The sequence below is a fragment of the Lentinus tigrinus genome, assembly GCF_003813185.1.
Source record: "Lentinus tigrinus ALCF2SS1-7 unplaced genomic scaffold L226scaffold_15, whole genome shotgun sequence".
Taxonomy (NCBI): Eukaryota; Fungi; Basidiomycota; class Agaricomycetes; order Polyporales; family Polyporaceae; genus Lentinus; species Lentinus tigrinus.
In genome coordinates this window covers 183,213-196,299 of record NW_027137924.1, presented here as the reverse complement: position 1 = coordinate 196,299, position 13,087 = coordinate 183,213, and the positions used below count along the sequence as shown (strand labels likewise).

The following is a 13,087-nucleotide window of genomic DNA, read 5'->3' as shown; positions in this document are numbered from 1 at the left end:
TTGATGTATCATGACAAACACTTTTAACTTGAGCCGCTTTTTCCTCTAGTTGCCCTCAATCATGAACAGATCAAGAAATCCGCTACCTCAGGATACCTCTTGGCAGATTGGAATAAATTTAATGAGATAGCGACCTGCATCCTGAGCATTAATTCCAGTATCCTCACTAATCTTATTGAACGGCTCAAAGAAGGTCCAGTCAAACCAGAAACAGAAGCCGAAAAGGCCTGTTTTAAAGTTCTCAATGACTTGGACCACGTGAACCACAAGGTTCAGGGATCTATAACCAGTAAGAAATATATGTGTAATGAAATATGGTCATTGGTCTCATATCTGGGAGCGCCTTCATGGTTCATTACCTTTGCACCTGCAGACGTCAAGCATCCACTAGCACTGTATATGGCTGACACTAATCAGATCTTTTTGCCTCAGTTCCAAGACCAAGATGAAAGACTCATAGCCAACAATCCTGTAGCAGGAGCTAGATTTTTCAAGGTCATAGTCGATCTTTTCATCAAACATGTGCTTGGAGTTGGTTTGGATGGTCCAGGAATATATGGTAATACCGCTGGATACGACAGTACAGTAGAGCAGCAAGGACAACTGACGTTGCACTTACATATGCTGGTATGGATTGAAAGTGCATTAACCCCCCAGGAGGTTCGTGATTGTATCATGGATTCAGAATCAGACTTTCAGAGGAAAATGGTGGAATATCTGAAAAGTGTTCACAAAGGCGAGTTTCTCAATGGGGATATGGAGTCAGTCACTGCCTGAGTCTAAGAACAGAAAGTCAAAGATCCCTTTCAGACACCTCCCACTGAGACTCTACCTGAGGTACCTCCAATTCCCTGTGAGCATACAACAAGACCAGATTGTGATGCCTGCAAGAATTATCAGGCATGGTGGCAGAGATATGCTCAAGAAGTGGATGAGATATTACTTTTATCTGATGTCCACAAATGTACCACTCGAAACAAAAATGGCAAAACCCCCAAAGGTGCCCAAAACAGCGACATGCAAGAGACCAACAATAGAGCTCCAGTATTGGATTATATGTGGCGACTGGCTGAATATGAGGATATTTGCATCTATAACTGGATCAGATTGAATCATGGCGCCTTTGGGTACTTCTCACCAGCGGTCATCACCAGAACCGGGATTTGAGCACAACCAGAGGGAAATACGTGGGGGACCAGGAGGAATACATGTCGGAAGGTAACTGGAAGCCGGAGGACGCTCATTGGACGGTATGGCCCTGGTTCCTGTGCGTGGTCCGTGCGTAGTTCCTGTCCAGAAGTCCCTTTTGTATCCGTAGCATAGCAGGAAGCAACCCCGGACTCTGTTTCCCCCACAGAGCACAGTTCTCAGTCTTTTGACCGTCTTCCCTGCAAAACAGGAAAGCTCTTGCATCGTCCGTTTACCGTCAACACCGTCTCCGTCTCCGAAACTGACTCCGTCACCATCAGCACCCTCGGAAGTAACGCCCGGCGGCTCACGCTGTCGAGGACCCTCCTGGTCCCCGTCTACCGTCCGTCTAGTACCGCACTGCACCGTCCACCGCTCACCACCCACTGCTCACCGCTCACCATTCACTGCTCACTGCTCACCATTCACCGCCTTCCGTCTCCGACACCAGTACTGCAACCGCCTCCTAGCGTCTACCGGCTGCTCAGACAAGTCACTGTTGAGTCTCATTGTTTGTTAGCCCTGTTGCGTCCCCCTACCGCTACCCAAGAACTGTTTTGGGACCTTGACTAGTCGGGAACCTCACCCCACCTCGCACACTACATGTCCTGTCCCAATCACTATTTCCACTCGCTGCAGCTAGGTTCTCGATAGACGTATCACCGCGCATGCAACTAATATTGTCAACTCAGAGCTTCAAGATATGCTATGGAATTTATCTCACCATCAGAGTGAGCACCATCCTGGGAAGCTCTCTCTCTGTATTGGCCTGCCAGTCATGATTAAAGTCAATGAGGCTACTGAATGTTGTGTGACTAATGGAGCTGAGGGTGTGGCGGTGGGTCGGACTTCTCACCCAATCTCAGAATACAAGGTTGCCTTAGACACTTTGTTTGTGAAACTAACCTCCGCTCCGAGCAAAGTGCAAGTCAAAGGCCTACCTGAGAATGTTATTCCCTTGGTTCATCAAACCCGTAAAGTCAAATGCAAACTTCCAAACACAAAGCTCATTGAGATCAATAGAGATCAAGTTCCGGTAGTGCCAAACTTTGCAATGACGGACTTTGCATCTCAAGGAAGAACCCGACCGAATAATGTATGTGACATACAAAATTGCAAGAATCATCAGTCAGTCTATACTTGTCTTTCCCCAGGGTCAACACTAGCCGGTACAATCATTGTTCAGCCATTCAATCCCTCAAAATTGACAGGTGGCATTGCAGGAAGTCTTAGACAAGAATTCAGGGAGTTGGAGTTGCTTGATGAAATAACTAGGTTGAGGTATCTAGGACAAGTGCCACCGACGGGGGTGGGGATTACACACAATGAACTGATACATTCTTTCTGTAAGTGGAAAGATGAGAATTATATGCCTGCAGTTATGCATAGCGCTATCAAATGGTCTTCAGATGATCCATTTTCCATACAGGACAAACTGGACAATAGTCCGTGGACTGTGATCAATAGTCAAAAGAGTACTAAACAAGAAGACAATGGAGAACCCGAATCCAAGAAGGCCCAGAAAGATACCTCTGGATTTGTAACGGCTCAAGGTACTCAGGCATTGGATAATCTGAACAATTACACTATTAGCAAAAGAGACAAACACAAACAGAATGATGATGATGATGACCTAGAAGCAGAAGTTTTCCAGAGAAAACAAGTCAAGCGTATCAAGGGAAGCACACCACCAAAAGGAAGTCAGAAATTCTTGGGATTCCCATGGGATTCTATGAACTGGAGTTGTGCATATGATGGTCTATTGACTATCCTTCTCTCAGTTTATATGGAGCAAAAGGCACTGTGGGATGCTGAAATGTATAATGCCAGCAAGCTCCTTGGACAAACAGGAATAAAATTCAAGAAAGTGGTTCTCAAGAAATCAACCCCAGCTTTGTATGAGAGAAGAAACCATATCTGAAACATGCTTGGATGTATTGATCCTGAATTGGGACCAAACGGCAAAACTTATACCAATCTGTATGCATTAGCCCGTAACCTAATAGCACAAGATGAACCAGCCCTGAAGAGATGGCATATTTGTAGAGCTTGTGGATATGCTGAGGAGCCTGCTTTCGATAACAGCACAATCTCGATGTGTGAAAATACCTATGGAAGAATAACCCTGCAAAGCTGGGCAACCACAGAGGAAAATCAATTAGTCAGTAGATGAATGTGCTAAAGACTCAAAAGACTGAAATAAATTGCCTGAGCTGCACAAGATGCCTGCAAAAACATATGAATATCAGTCTGCACCAACTTTTATTGGATTTATCACACATGAGGTCAAGGTACTCATAGCAATCAAATTGTCCTGCATGACATTGATCAAATGTATCGGGTCTGTGGTATTGTGTACCACAAAGATGATGAGACAGGTAAGCATTTTGTGTGCCAATTCATTGAGAAGTCAGGCGGCATATGGTTTTATAATGGTGAAAATTAGAAAGACCAGGTAAAATATTATAATAACATAGTCAACTTTGCTCCAAAGAAGCTGCAGAATTTTGACAAGTATGGTATAGAAATGGTCATTTATACTAGACTATAAGTGAACAAATATCTTGTCCCATCATTGCACACTAGTCTTGGTAGAATAAAAGTCTTCAGACAGTTGACCCAGGACCATAAGCCCTTTAGACACGGTCTGGGATCATCACTTTACCTCCAAGCATGTTCATAAACGACCGATGCAGCAGTATACATTGCACTATAGGATACAAATATTGTATTTCATGACAGCCAGTTACAAAAGTAGTCAACGTGAGGCAAGCAAAAACCCAGACGGTGCAAGATGAGCAATGTATATGAATTGTTTGAGTTCTAGGGCATTGCAGGGGTAAGGGTGAGGGTGGAGGGTTGAAGGGTGGGGTGGTTGAGGGGTCAGGGTAGGGGTACAGGCTAGACAACCCTCCCCACCCTTGCTGGTACCCTGGAGGGTTGGAGGGTGATGATGAGGTCGTCATGAAGGAGGGCTGGGACAATATTGATCTTTGATATAAGTACTGTGTATAAGTCCCTTCACTGCTATACTTATGTTAGTTATCTACTGTTATTGAAGTCCTTGTTATGCCACTAAGATCAACCCACTTTATTAGTAATCAATACACTGCTGGATTCTACCCCTCAGAAAACCCTCTACCCTCACCCTACCCTGGGGAAAACCCTCAGAACTCTCCACCCTTAAGTGAGGGTGGAGGGTCTGAAGGGGCAAGGGTGGGGGTCAGCCTTCAAACACCCTGGGGTTCACCCTTGCCGCACCCTATCGAGTTCATTGCGCATAGTACTAGATGTCCGGGGTCAAAATCTCCATCACTTTCTTTCAGAGGTGCAGGTTCCCCAGCGGGTACTCCCCATTGTAGCATCTGCGACACACGGGGCAGTGGTATTGCTCATTGTAGCAGTCAAACCAGATATTGAGGTCCTCCTTGTTAGTGACATCTTGAGCCTCTTTGGTGAGGACCTTGCACTCCCTGCACAAGCTGTGTCTACATGGCCACCTGTCAGATCATGTCAGCATCCAAGTGTTGGTCATATGGGAATATCTAATATACAGATGTGTGATTGGAGAGCTCCAGCACACCGGGCAGGTCATCTCAGTATTGATGGCCTGGAGTTTGATGTAGGGTCTGGGTCTGGTTTGATTTTTTGACCCTTTTTGGTCAGGACCGGGACTAGGACTAGGACCAGAACTGGACCAGTTCACTTTTGTAGGACCAGGACTGAACCTGCAACCTGCAACCTGCCAGGACTGGACCAGGAGTGTGGTCCAGTCTCAGTTTGGATTGGTTCAGGACTGAACCGTGGTCCAAACATTCCAAGACTGGTCTGAACTGGTCCACCTGTGAGAAATGTTGTGGCACCAGCCAGTATTGAATTCAGGCCTCCACCAAAATGGCTGAAAACCAAGGACACTCCACCAAGGGCTTCACAATGATATATAGTGTGAGAAGTGTATGCATTTCCACAAAATGATAATAAAAAATCAATCAAAATAGATAATCAGTGTCAGATAATGACTCTCTGGCTTTATCTAAGTGGTAATAACCAGTGATTTCCTACAAAATGCTCCAACAATCTGAAAATAGCGGAAAAATGTGAAAAATAGCAGAAAAATCTGTGAAAAATATTTAATATAATAAAAGTCAAGGACTGGTCTGGACTGGTCCTTGCCAAGTCTTTGGCAATCCTGGATGTTGCACAAAAAGGCCAGGACCAGGACCAAGACCAGGACCAAGACTGGGACCAATTATTAGTCTAAGCCTAATTGGTCCTATATCAGTCCAGTCCTGGTCTTTAAGTGGTCCTGGACTGATCCTGGGACTGGACCCTGCAACACTAGCATATATGGCCCATAAATTTTAACATGACTCCTCTCATCTATAATTGGGCACTTCAAGCTTAATTTCAACAGGTTTGGTGCTGCAGGTATAAATTTTTGGGTGGGTTCCCAACACTGCACCCATATCTGTACCTGTCAGGTACAGGTATAGGTACTCATGCACTCTGACTACCTGACTCAATGTGGGCCATCCACCCAGTCCTCCATATATCTCAACTGGAACCTGCAACTCCGAACACCCGCCTTCACCAGTCATCATTGTTACGAACATAGTATCAGGAACTCAAACGGCAACTGTACTACTAGGTATCTGGAGATACGGTATCACTTTTACCTCTTCTTTTCTAGCACGAGAACACTTTGCTTCTTAGACTAGCTTGTGTTCTCATTCACTTCTTAGCTTTACTTCTTAGAAGCGCACTGCCTTAGTTGCATAGCCATGAACCACAGTTACGGTACAAAGAAGTACACAGCCACAATACCAGACTAGTGGTTTGCTAGGTGACTCAGTGTTCGCATTTTCTCTAGATATCTCTAGAACATTCTTCCGCAGTCTCTCTACATGTATATAAGAGGTGATGCCTCAGAGAAACCCTCAGCTTTCAGTCTCTTTGGAGTATAACCAGCTCTTAGCCAGTTATCTCGCTTTCACCATGATCTTACTAGTGTTCACTTTCAATAAAGCGAACCGGGACTAGCAAGAGTTCAGCAAAGGTAGCTGAACAGAACGACCTTTAAGGCTTAGATTTAAGGTCACGCTCGAAAGCGTAACAAATGCAGCTTTGATATCAAATGCCACTACAAGTATTGGCGTGCCAATATTCTGAGATATATTTCTGTATATCGGATCGGACTCTGAATTCAATTCACATGGGACACTCAGGAGGCTGCAGGCCACACAACGATGCTATGGTGAAGGTGCAACTCGGACATGTTCCATGTACCCCCAGGCATACCTGTGGGCAGAGACCCCTCTGGAAGTCTATGACAATCCATCTCAGGCTGCTCACTCTGGATTGAATGATAACTTTAACTTTGGGCAGCTCTCTGGCGAATTCCACCCTCAGTTTCTAAATGCACCTTGTCATCCTGCTCCTCCACTGCCACCCCAACAATGGCAGATGCCTTCATACGACAAGAATGTACCTTCACTGCATATGGCTCCAGCTCAAGGGCAACTTCCCATGAGACCGCCACAAACACCGCCCAACTCTATTGAGTTTGTTGCCTATCAGACATCGGACTCCCAGCCACACCAGCTGCAGAGGTTTGCAGCACCATCTCAGCATTATGACCAGCCTGGTGAGTAAATATATTGACTTTTACAGTGTCCGACACAGAAGGCTTACCTAGTGCAGCCCGGGGTCATGTCACTTACATGCCAAATAGTCGCATATTGTTTTGAAGGTCCGTGTCAGGTGCAATACATGCCACCAATCCATGCAGTTGAACAGGAGCCACTCGCAGAAGGACCCGCCACAGGTTCCAAGCGGGAACCAGTGTTATTTCAGAGTGGCAAGAAGCGGCCACAAGCTCGAGTGGCTGCTGATGATTTGAAGGGTGAGGTAGAGGAGCAGAGAGGTGAAAGAAGGCTAAACAGTTGGGGCTGAAGAGGAAGGGGAGCACAAAAGCCAAGGGGACAGACAATGAGAAGGGCAGGAAAAAGCAGAGGGCGAGTCGTGCTGGGAAGGGGAGTTGGTCTGGTCTGCTGAACAGACGGCATGGTGGTGCATCAGATACAGAAGTCGAGAAGCTCTCAGACGCGCTCAAGAGAGATGTGGAATCATTCATGTCTCTCAAAGGCGCAGATGAAGAAGCTCGAGGATGTGATCAAGCTCAGCTCTGAGTCCGAGTCTGAGTTAGCAGGAAGTGGTGCAGATGGTGAGGGTGAGGGTGAAGATTGCCCGGGAGAGGTGGAGTCCTGGGAGTTTGATGAGGTGAAGTGGGGACTTGATCAGCACGAGAAGGAGCTTGCAGTTGAGTATTTAGTGAAATCTGACTGTTACAAGTCTTTGCGTACAAAATTGGTGCAGCATTGTATAACAGTAAGAATATTTAATTCTCAAACCTATGCATTGAAATGGCATGTTCTGATGGACTCAGGCCAGATGTCTCAATCCATCTTCAAGAGCCACGTTTCAGCTGAACAGATCCGCAACTTCTGGAACAATAATGCATTCAAGAAATACAAAGCCGTGCAAGCACAGCTTCCGCACACTGGTGGGGGAGACCCAGATGCCACGTGGATAGAAGAAGGCTCAGAAGTCTCCAAACAGCGTCCTTTAAAGAGGACAGATGTGATGTTTACACTGACAAGACAGTTCTCTGCACCTGTTCTTCTTGCTTTCTATCAGTCAAAGATGTTCGACCTCATTGATGCTGTGTGTGTGGTTTGCGAGTTGGAGTCTCCTCTATCAGTCTATCCACTCATGACTCACCTATAGGGCATGCAGTGACAGCGCAGTGGAGCGTAACTGCAAGTACAACTCTGCCGATCCTGTTTCACATTCAAAGCAAGACTGCAACAGAGACTGGGGATCAGCTAGGGATCGTTCGGGATCCAGCGGCGAGCCAGCATTCATTGTGCAAGCATTTGAACAGTTTGCAGAGTGTAACAAGGCAGCGCAGAAGGTTGAGAAGGAGAAGTTGGAACTTGCAAGGCAGCACAAGGCACACAAAGAACAAGAGCAACGGGAAAAGGCAAAGATGTGCCACTATCAAGACCAGCACGAGGCCCAGGCAGCACACGAGGTGCAATGGAAGCGAGCACTTGAGATGTCCAATTCAGAAAATGCTGCAGTACGTGAACGAGGGTTCAAACTGATGGATAGAATTGAGGAGGAGGAGGAGGAGGCAGAGTGCGCGAGATGAACTTGAACAGAAGTACTGTAACAGTGTGCATAGTATAACACAAACTATTACACCAGATCTCCATGCATAAGATCCAGTAACCACTTGCGACGATACACACCAGTTGCATAGAGCATGTCATCATTAATCTCACCATCAACACGCAGCTGGGCTGCAGCCTCCCCTCAAATCTCATCTACATCATCCTCCTCTTCCCTATTGTAACCTTCAATGTCGGTCGGATTGTCATTAAAGCACTCTACAATATTGTGTATGATCATGAGGGCCTCAACAGTCTTATAGATGATGTTGATGTCATTGCCTGGCATGCAGCGCAGGATGGAGAAGCAACCCTTTATGCGGCCGAATGCGTGCTTGACGAAGATACACAGTGATGAGAGGTGACAGTTGAAGTGATGTCGGAAGCGAGCCTCTTGCACATTATTTGTGAGGTCATAGTCATTGAATGGCTGAATAGTGTACTTTGTGAGTGGATATCCTACGTACATGGTCAGTTGAAAGCAGCATGGACTCAGACTGAAGTGGCGATAACTCACCTTTATCAACAAGGATGTACTCTAGGGACCAACATGAGTTTTAAACAGGTATTAGGGCGCTTATTTTGTAGGCCTTGTCGTGAGCTTTCCAACAATGCTAAGATCATGTGCTCATGTTGGTCCCTAATGTACTCGTGTGCCCGAAAATACTGCCACTTGTGGCACCAGAGGTGCAATGAACTGAACACCCAGCTGTTCTGGACAAAGCCTGGCCATTCATAGTCGTAGGAAGTGATCTGTCCACGGTGGTCCACAGTGGCTTGAATGATTATCTGAGACTCAAAGGTATGGGCAAACAGTGTAGCCACAAACAACCTTGCATACTCACCACATACATCTTCTTCCAGCACCAGTAAGTGTAGCCATTGATGGACAGCCATTTCTCGAGACCGACGTATGTTCCATCACTGGATCCAAGACACCCAGGGAAGCCCCAATCTGCCATTGCATCTGAGAACTGGTTGCGCTCCACATAGCCTGGCCAGTATACATGCTCGTTGCAAATGTTGCGGAAGGCCTGACAAACACGCTCAGTATACAGCCAGACTGTCCCCTCCGAAACTGATGCAAATGATGCTGCTGTGATGCCTGTCTTATTTCCCATTCAACAGAGAAAGACAGCGAGCTGGTACCATAATGGTTGCTGCGGTTTGTTGCCAGTGCTCACAAACACAGGATCATCCCGGATGAGGTCATTCAAATGTGTGAATACATCCCTATCCATACTATACATGCATGTCTTGATACGGACGGTGACTCAAATGGACACAATCTTATTACTCACCGAAGCCAGGACTTGAACCACTGCCTGGAAGAGTAGCAAAGGATGATCTCGAAGAAGTCCTTGCTTTTCACCCCATCATACGGCCCTCACCATCCATACCACCTATTCCAACAGTGGTGTCTCCGCTTCTGCAATGCAAGCCGGGCAACGAGGAGAGCCATGAGCACTTCTAGGTCATCTTGCACATTCAAGAGCAGCAGAGTGGCGATAACCTCGAGGGAAGATGAAACAGAAGAAGACAAGCAAGTGACTTGCTTGTCTTCTTCTTTGCTGCAAATCGCACGAGTGTGAGAATGAGCCTGATGAGCCATCCATGTACAGTACCAAGGAGGACAAGGCTGGCGCTGTGTAGATACGAGTAACCCAAAGGGGTTGATATTCACAGTCCGCTCACAGAACCTCAGAGTGGGGTTAAGAGCCAGCAGTGTCTGCTGGCATTGGCTAAAGGTCCCATCACCTCGTGTCCTTCCTTTCTCGTATCCCCAGAACTAAACACAAAACTAAACTATCAGAATTGAGGATGGCTCTTGTTTTAACAGCAGCTCAATAGACTGCTAAGAAACATAAGTAGTGACACTTATTATAGATTCTATAAGGACTCTAGTCTATTATAAAGGTGTCACCTTCTCAGTTAAACAATGAGAATAGGATGGATTACAGTCATGATTACTGGATGACATTAGTTCTAGGGCCGCATGCAGCAAGTAGCTTGAACTACTAGACCACTAAGATTGACATTGAAATGGCTGTACTTATGATAGTCTTGTAATACTGATACTTACACATAAGCGCAAACTTGTTTATTGCATATCTTTGTCAGTTCTTATCTGTTTGGAATGCTTTCAGTGCCAACTAAGAGCTAAAAAGAGGCTCTATTGAAAGCTGTATTTCAGCCTTATGTCTACTATGTGTAGTGAACATCTTTGATGTTGTTGTTTATTGACTCTTATTCTCACTAAATGCCTTTGGCATTATTGGTCTATTGAAAAGCTTACATGTGTTGAACATTCAATATTGATAACTGAACAAAAGTTTATATGCTAAGAGTACACAACTAGTGAATATTATTAACAACAGTTGAGTCACAACTGTTATACTCTTAGTATAGCTCTATATTACAAACAGATCTCTAAACTACTATTATTGTGCCCTTATACTATGATGGTTGGTGTAGCTGTTAGAACCATACACACAAGTCAAACTTGTAAAGGAAGTCTGATGATGAAGTTCAAAGTCCAAAGTCTGATAGTGTACAGTAAGTGAAGACTTTGGTGAAGTTATTAACCAATGCCTAAAGATACATCTATGTCTTCAATTTGCAGAAGTCCAATGGAAGGCCCCAGAGTTTATATCAGAGCAAGCTACAAGTAAGAGAGTCAAGCAGGGAGTAAAAAAACAGAGACTAGAACAGAAGTCAGAGGTCAGAGGTCAGAGATTAGAGGTCCGATGAAAGGTCAGACAGAGTTCAGACAGACATCAGTACTTTCTCTATTTACTTGGAAGCGCATGTAAGAGTTGAGAGTTGACAGGAGATGAAAAGTGGATGGGTCACCATAGACTTCTGGCTTACAATAAGTACTGGTTCACAATCCATTGCATAACTTAAGTGGAGAAGCATTGCATTCAAGGCTAGGTTACCTTAAGGACAATCAATGAGATTGGTCTAGAACTCTGTGGATCATATACAATAGTATAGTGCTTTGTATGCCTATCTATAGTATACGTACTATCAACACTCTACCACAACTCAAATGATTAAATCATATCTGAAGGCTCAATGTTGTGTGCTAGTGTGCAGAATGAGTGGCAATGAGGGTGTCTAGGGGTGTCTAGTCAACCCTAAAGCTGTGCACCCTAACCCTAGGGTAGGTGTTTACGAGTAAGAACTTTTCTTACTCAGGGTGGACCAAATACTTACTTGAGACTATCGGAGTTCAAATTTTATTCCCACGGAGATAAGTTGTCGTTACCTGGGCTGGCAGAAATCACCATACCTAAAGGATGCTCTCTTTGTTCCTCATTAATTGTAATTAGTCACGGAGATATTTACAAAATAGTGCCAGAGTGTGATCCCTGAGAGTGGTTTTGTGAAGCACTATACAGATCCCAGGTATACCGTAGATATACCTGGGCTATGATGTACATACCTGGGATCCGCAGGTCTGTTAGCTGCAGTGGGCCTGAAAGCAATCACAATGGCTTATGTCGAGCTCTGTGAAGTCTAATACATTGACAAAAGCAAAAGAACAACCTCTCTTGCCAGATGTACCATTGGGTACTTCTCTGACTGGTCTGTCAAGCAGTGAAACCTTGGAATTGGTCTCCTTCTATGACAATCTTTGGCTGAGTTCTGATATACTATTAGGACCATGCGCACAAGTCAAACTCTGAACAGAAGTCCAAAAGTGCACAGAGAACAAAGACTTTGCCAAAGTTATTGACCAACACCTAAAGATGTGTCAATGTCTTCAATTTGCAGAAGTCCAACGAGAGGCTCCGAAGTGGGCAAGCTACAAATAAGAGAGTCAAGCAGAGAGTTAAGAACAGAGATGAGAACAGAAGTGGTGAGACAGAGGCAGAGGTCTGATGGAGGGTCAGACAGAGTTCAGATGGAGGTTGCAGGGAAAGCCAGATAGATTGAGTTCCAAGTAAATGAGTAGTTGATGGACGAGTAATGAGATATCAAAACTGAGAAACTATTTGACTGTAAGGTATGTCTTATATATGTATATCCTAATGTCTGGTCGGAGTCTGACAGGAGGCAGAATGCGGATGTGACGAGGCAGAAGCAAACAATCAAGCCCTATTAAGTATAAGTAATGGATACAACGCCATAATGCAAGCGGATGACAGAGGGATGTCCGGAAGCAAGTGGAGTCCAAGCGGAAGTCCAGGTAAGGCATGATAAGTAGGAATGAGGGTGATGAAGTCATAACTGGGAAAGGGGTCAGAGTTCAGAGCTAGTCCTGTTGGAGTTGTGGCGGAGAAGTGGCAGGGATGAAGGACTTGAGCATGGGATGTGGCAATGTGGGTATTCAATGTTCATCAAACTTGAAATTTGGGTGGGTTTCTCACATTCTCTGTATCTATCAGACATACCTGGGTGACCTTATCCACTGCTCAGTCTGCAAACTAAAGTCTACTAAGACCCTAAGAAACCATTGTCTAATCCCTTGTCAGAACTTTCCCATGGCTATCAGGATAAACATTGCAGAGAATGTAACCTTTCCGCATCCGAGAAATGGTAAGTAATTTGGAGGAAACAATCAAATTTCCAGATATTTTGCTCAACCATACATTTGAACCTTTTCAGCCTTAGAAAATATTCTCGCAACCTTTCCTTACCCTAGAGAGCTGCAGTAGCCG

The 13,087-nt window shown here is 45.1% G+C and overlaps 7 protein-coding genes across 7 annotated transcripts; 5 read left to right on the top strand and 2 right to left on the bottom strand.

The window, feature by feature from the left end:
- Nucleotides 1-27: 27 nt before the first annotated feature.
- On the top strand, nt 28-594 carry L226DRAFT_425133 (uncharacterized protein; the record flags this gene model as incomplete). The annotated part of the gene is made up of 1 exon (XM_067674630.1): nt 28-594. A coding segment is annotated over one exon (567 nt), but the record flags the coding sequence as incomplete, so codon positions are not given.
- A 27-nt stretch (nt 595-621) lies between these two features.
- Nucleotides 622-999, top strand: L226DRAFT_427621 (uncharacterized protein; the record flags this gene model as incomplete). The annotated part of the gene is made up of 2 exons (XM_067674665.1): nt 622-765; nt 790-999. Coding segments are annotated over 2 exons (354 nt in total), but the record flags the coding sequence as incomplete, so codon positions are not given.
- An 859-nt stretch (nt 1,000-1,858) lies between these two features.
- Nucleotides 1,859-2,425, top strand: L226DRAFT_425446 (uncharacterized protein; the record flags this gene model as incomplete). The annotated part of the gene is made up of 1 exon (XM_067674633.1): nt 1,859-2,425. A coding segment is annotated over one exon (567 nt), but the record flags the coding sequence as incomplete, so codon positions are not given.
- Nucleotides 2,417-2,995, top strand: L226DRAFT_428259 (uncharacterized protein; the record flags this gene model as incomplete). Its single annotated transcript, XM_067674674.1, has 1 exon — nt 2,417-2,995. A coding segment is annotated over one exon (579 nt), but the record flags the coding sequence as incomplete, so codon positions are not given.
- A 1,515-nt stretch (nt 2,996-4,510) lies between these two features.
- On the bottom strand, nt 4,511-4,783 carry L226DRAFT_571821 (uncharacterized protein; the record flags this gene model as incomplete). Its single annotated transcript, XM_067684597.1, has 2 exons — nt 4,511-4,688; nt 4,743-4,783. 2 exons carry the CDS (start codon nt 4,781-4,783, stop codon nt 4,511-4,513), a joined length of 219 nt encoding a protein of 72 aa, XP_067534480.1.
- Nucleotides 4,784-6,468: 1,685 nt separating this feature from the next.
- Nucleotides 6,469-8,401, top strand: L226DRAFT_523681 (uncharacterized protein; the record flags this gene model as incomplete). The annotated part of the gene is made up of 5 exons (XM_067678834.1): nt 6,469-6,832; nt 6,920-6,937; nt 6,977-7,095; nt 7,267-7,913; nt 7,984-8,401. The coding sequence occupies 5 exons, from the start codon at nt 6,469-6,471 to the stop codon at nt 8,399-8,401; spliced, it is 1,566 nt and encodes a 521-aa protein (XP_067534479.1).
- A 164-nt stretch (nt 8,402-8,565) lies between these two features.
- On the bottom strand, nt 8,566-8,889 carry L226DRAFT_464547 (uncharacterized protein; the record flags this gene model as incomplete). The annotated part of the gene is made up of 1 exon (XM_067675868.1): nt 8,566-8,889. The coding sequence occupies one exon, from the start codon at nt 8,887-8,889 to the stop codon at nt 8,566-8,568; it is 324 nt and encodes a 107-aa protein (XP_067534478.1).
- Between the last annotated feature and the right edge of the window lie 4,198 nt (nt 8,890-13,087).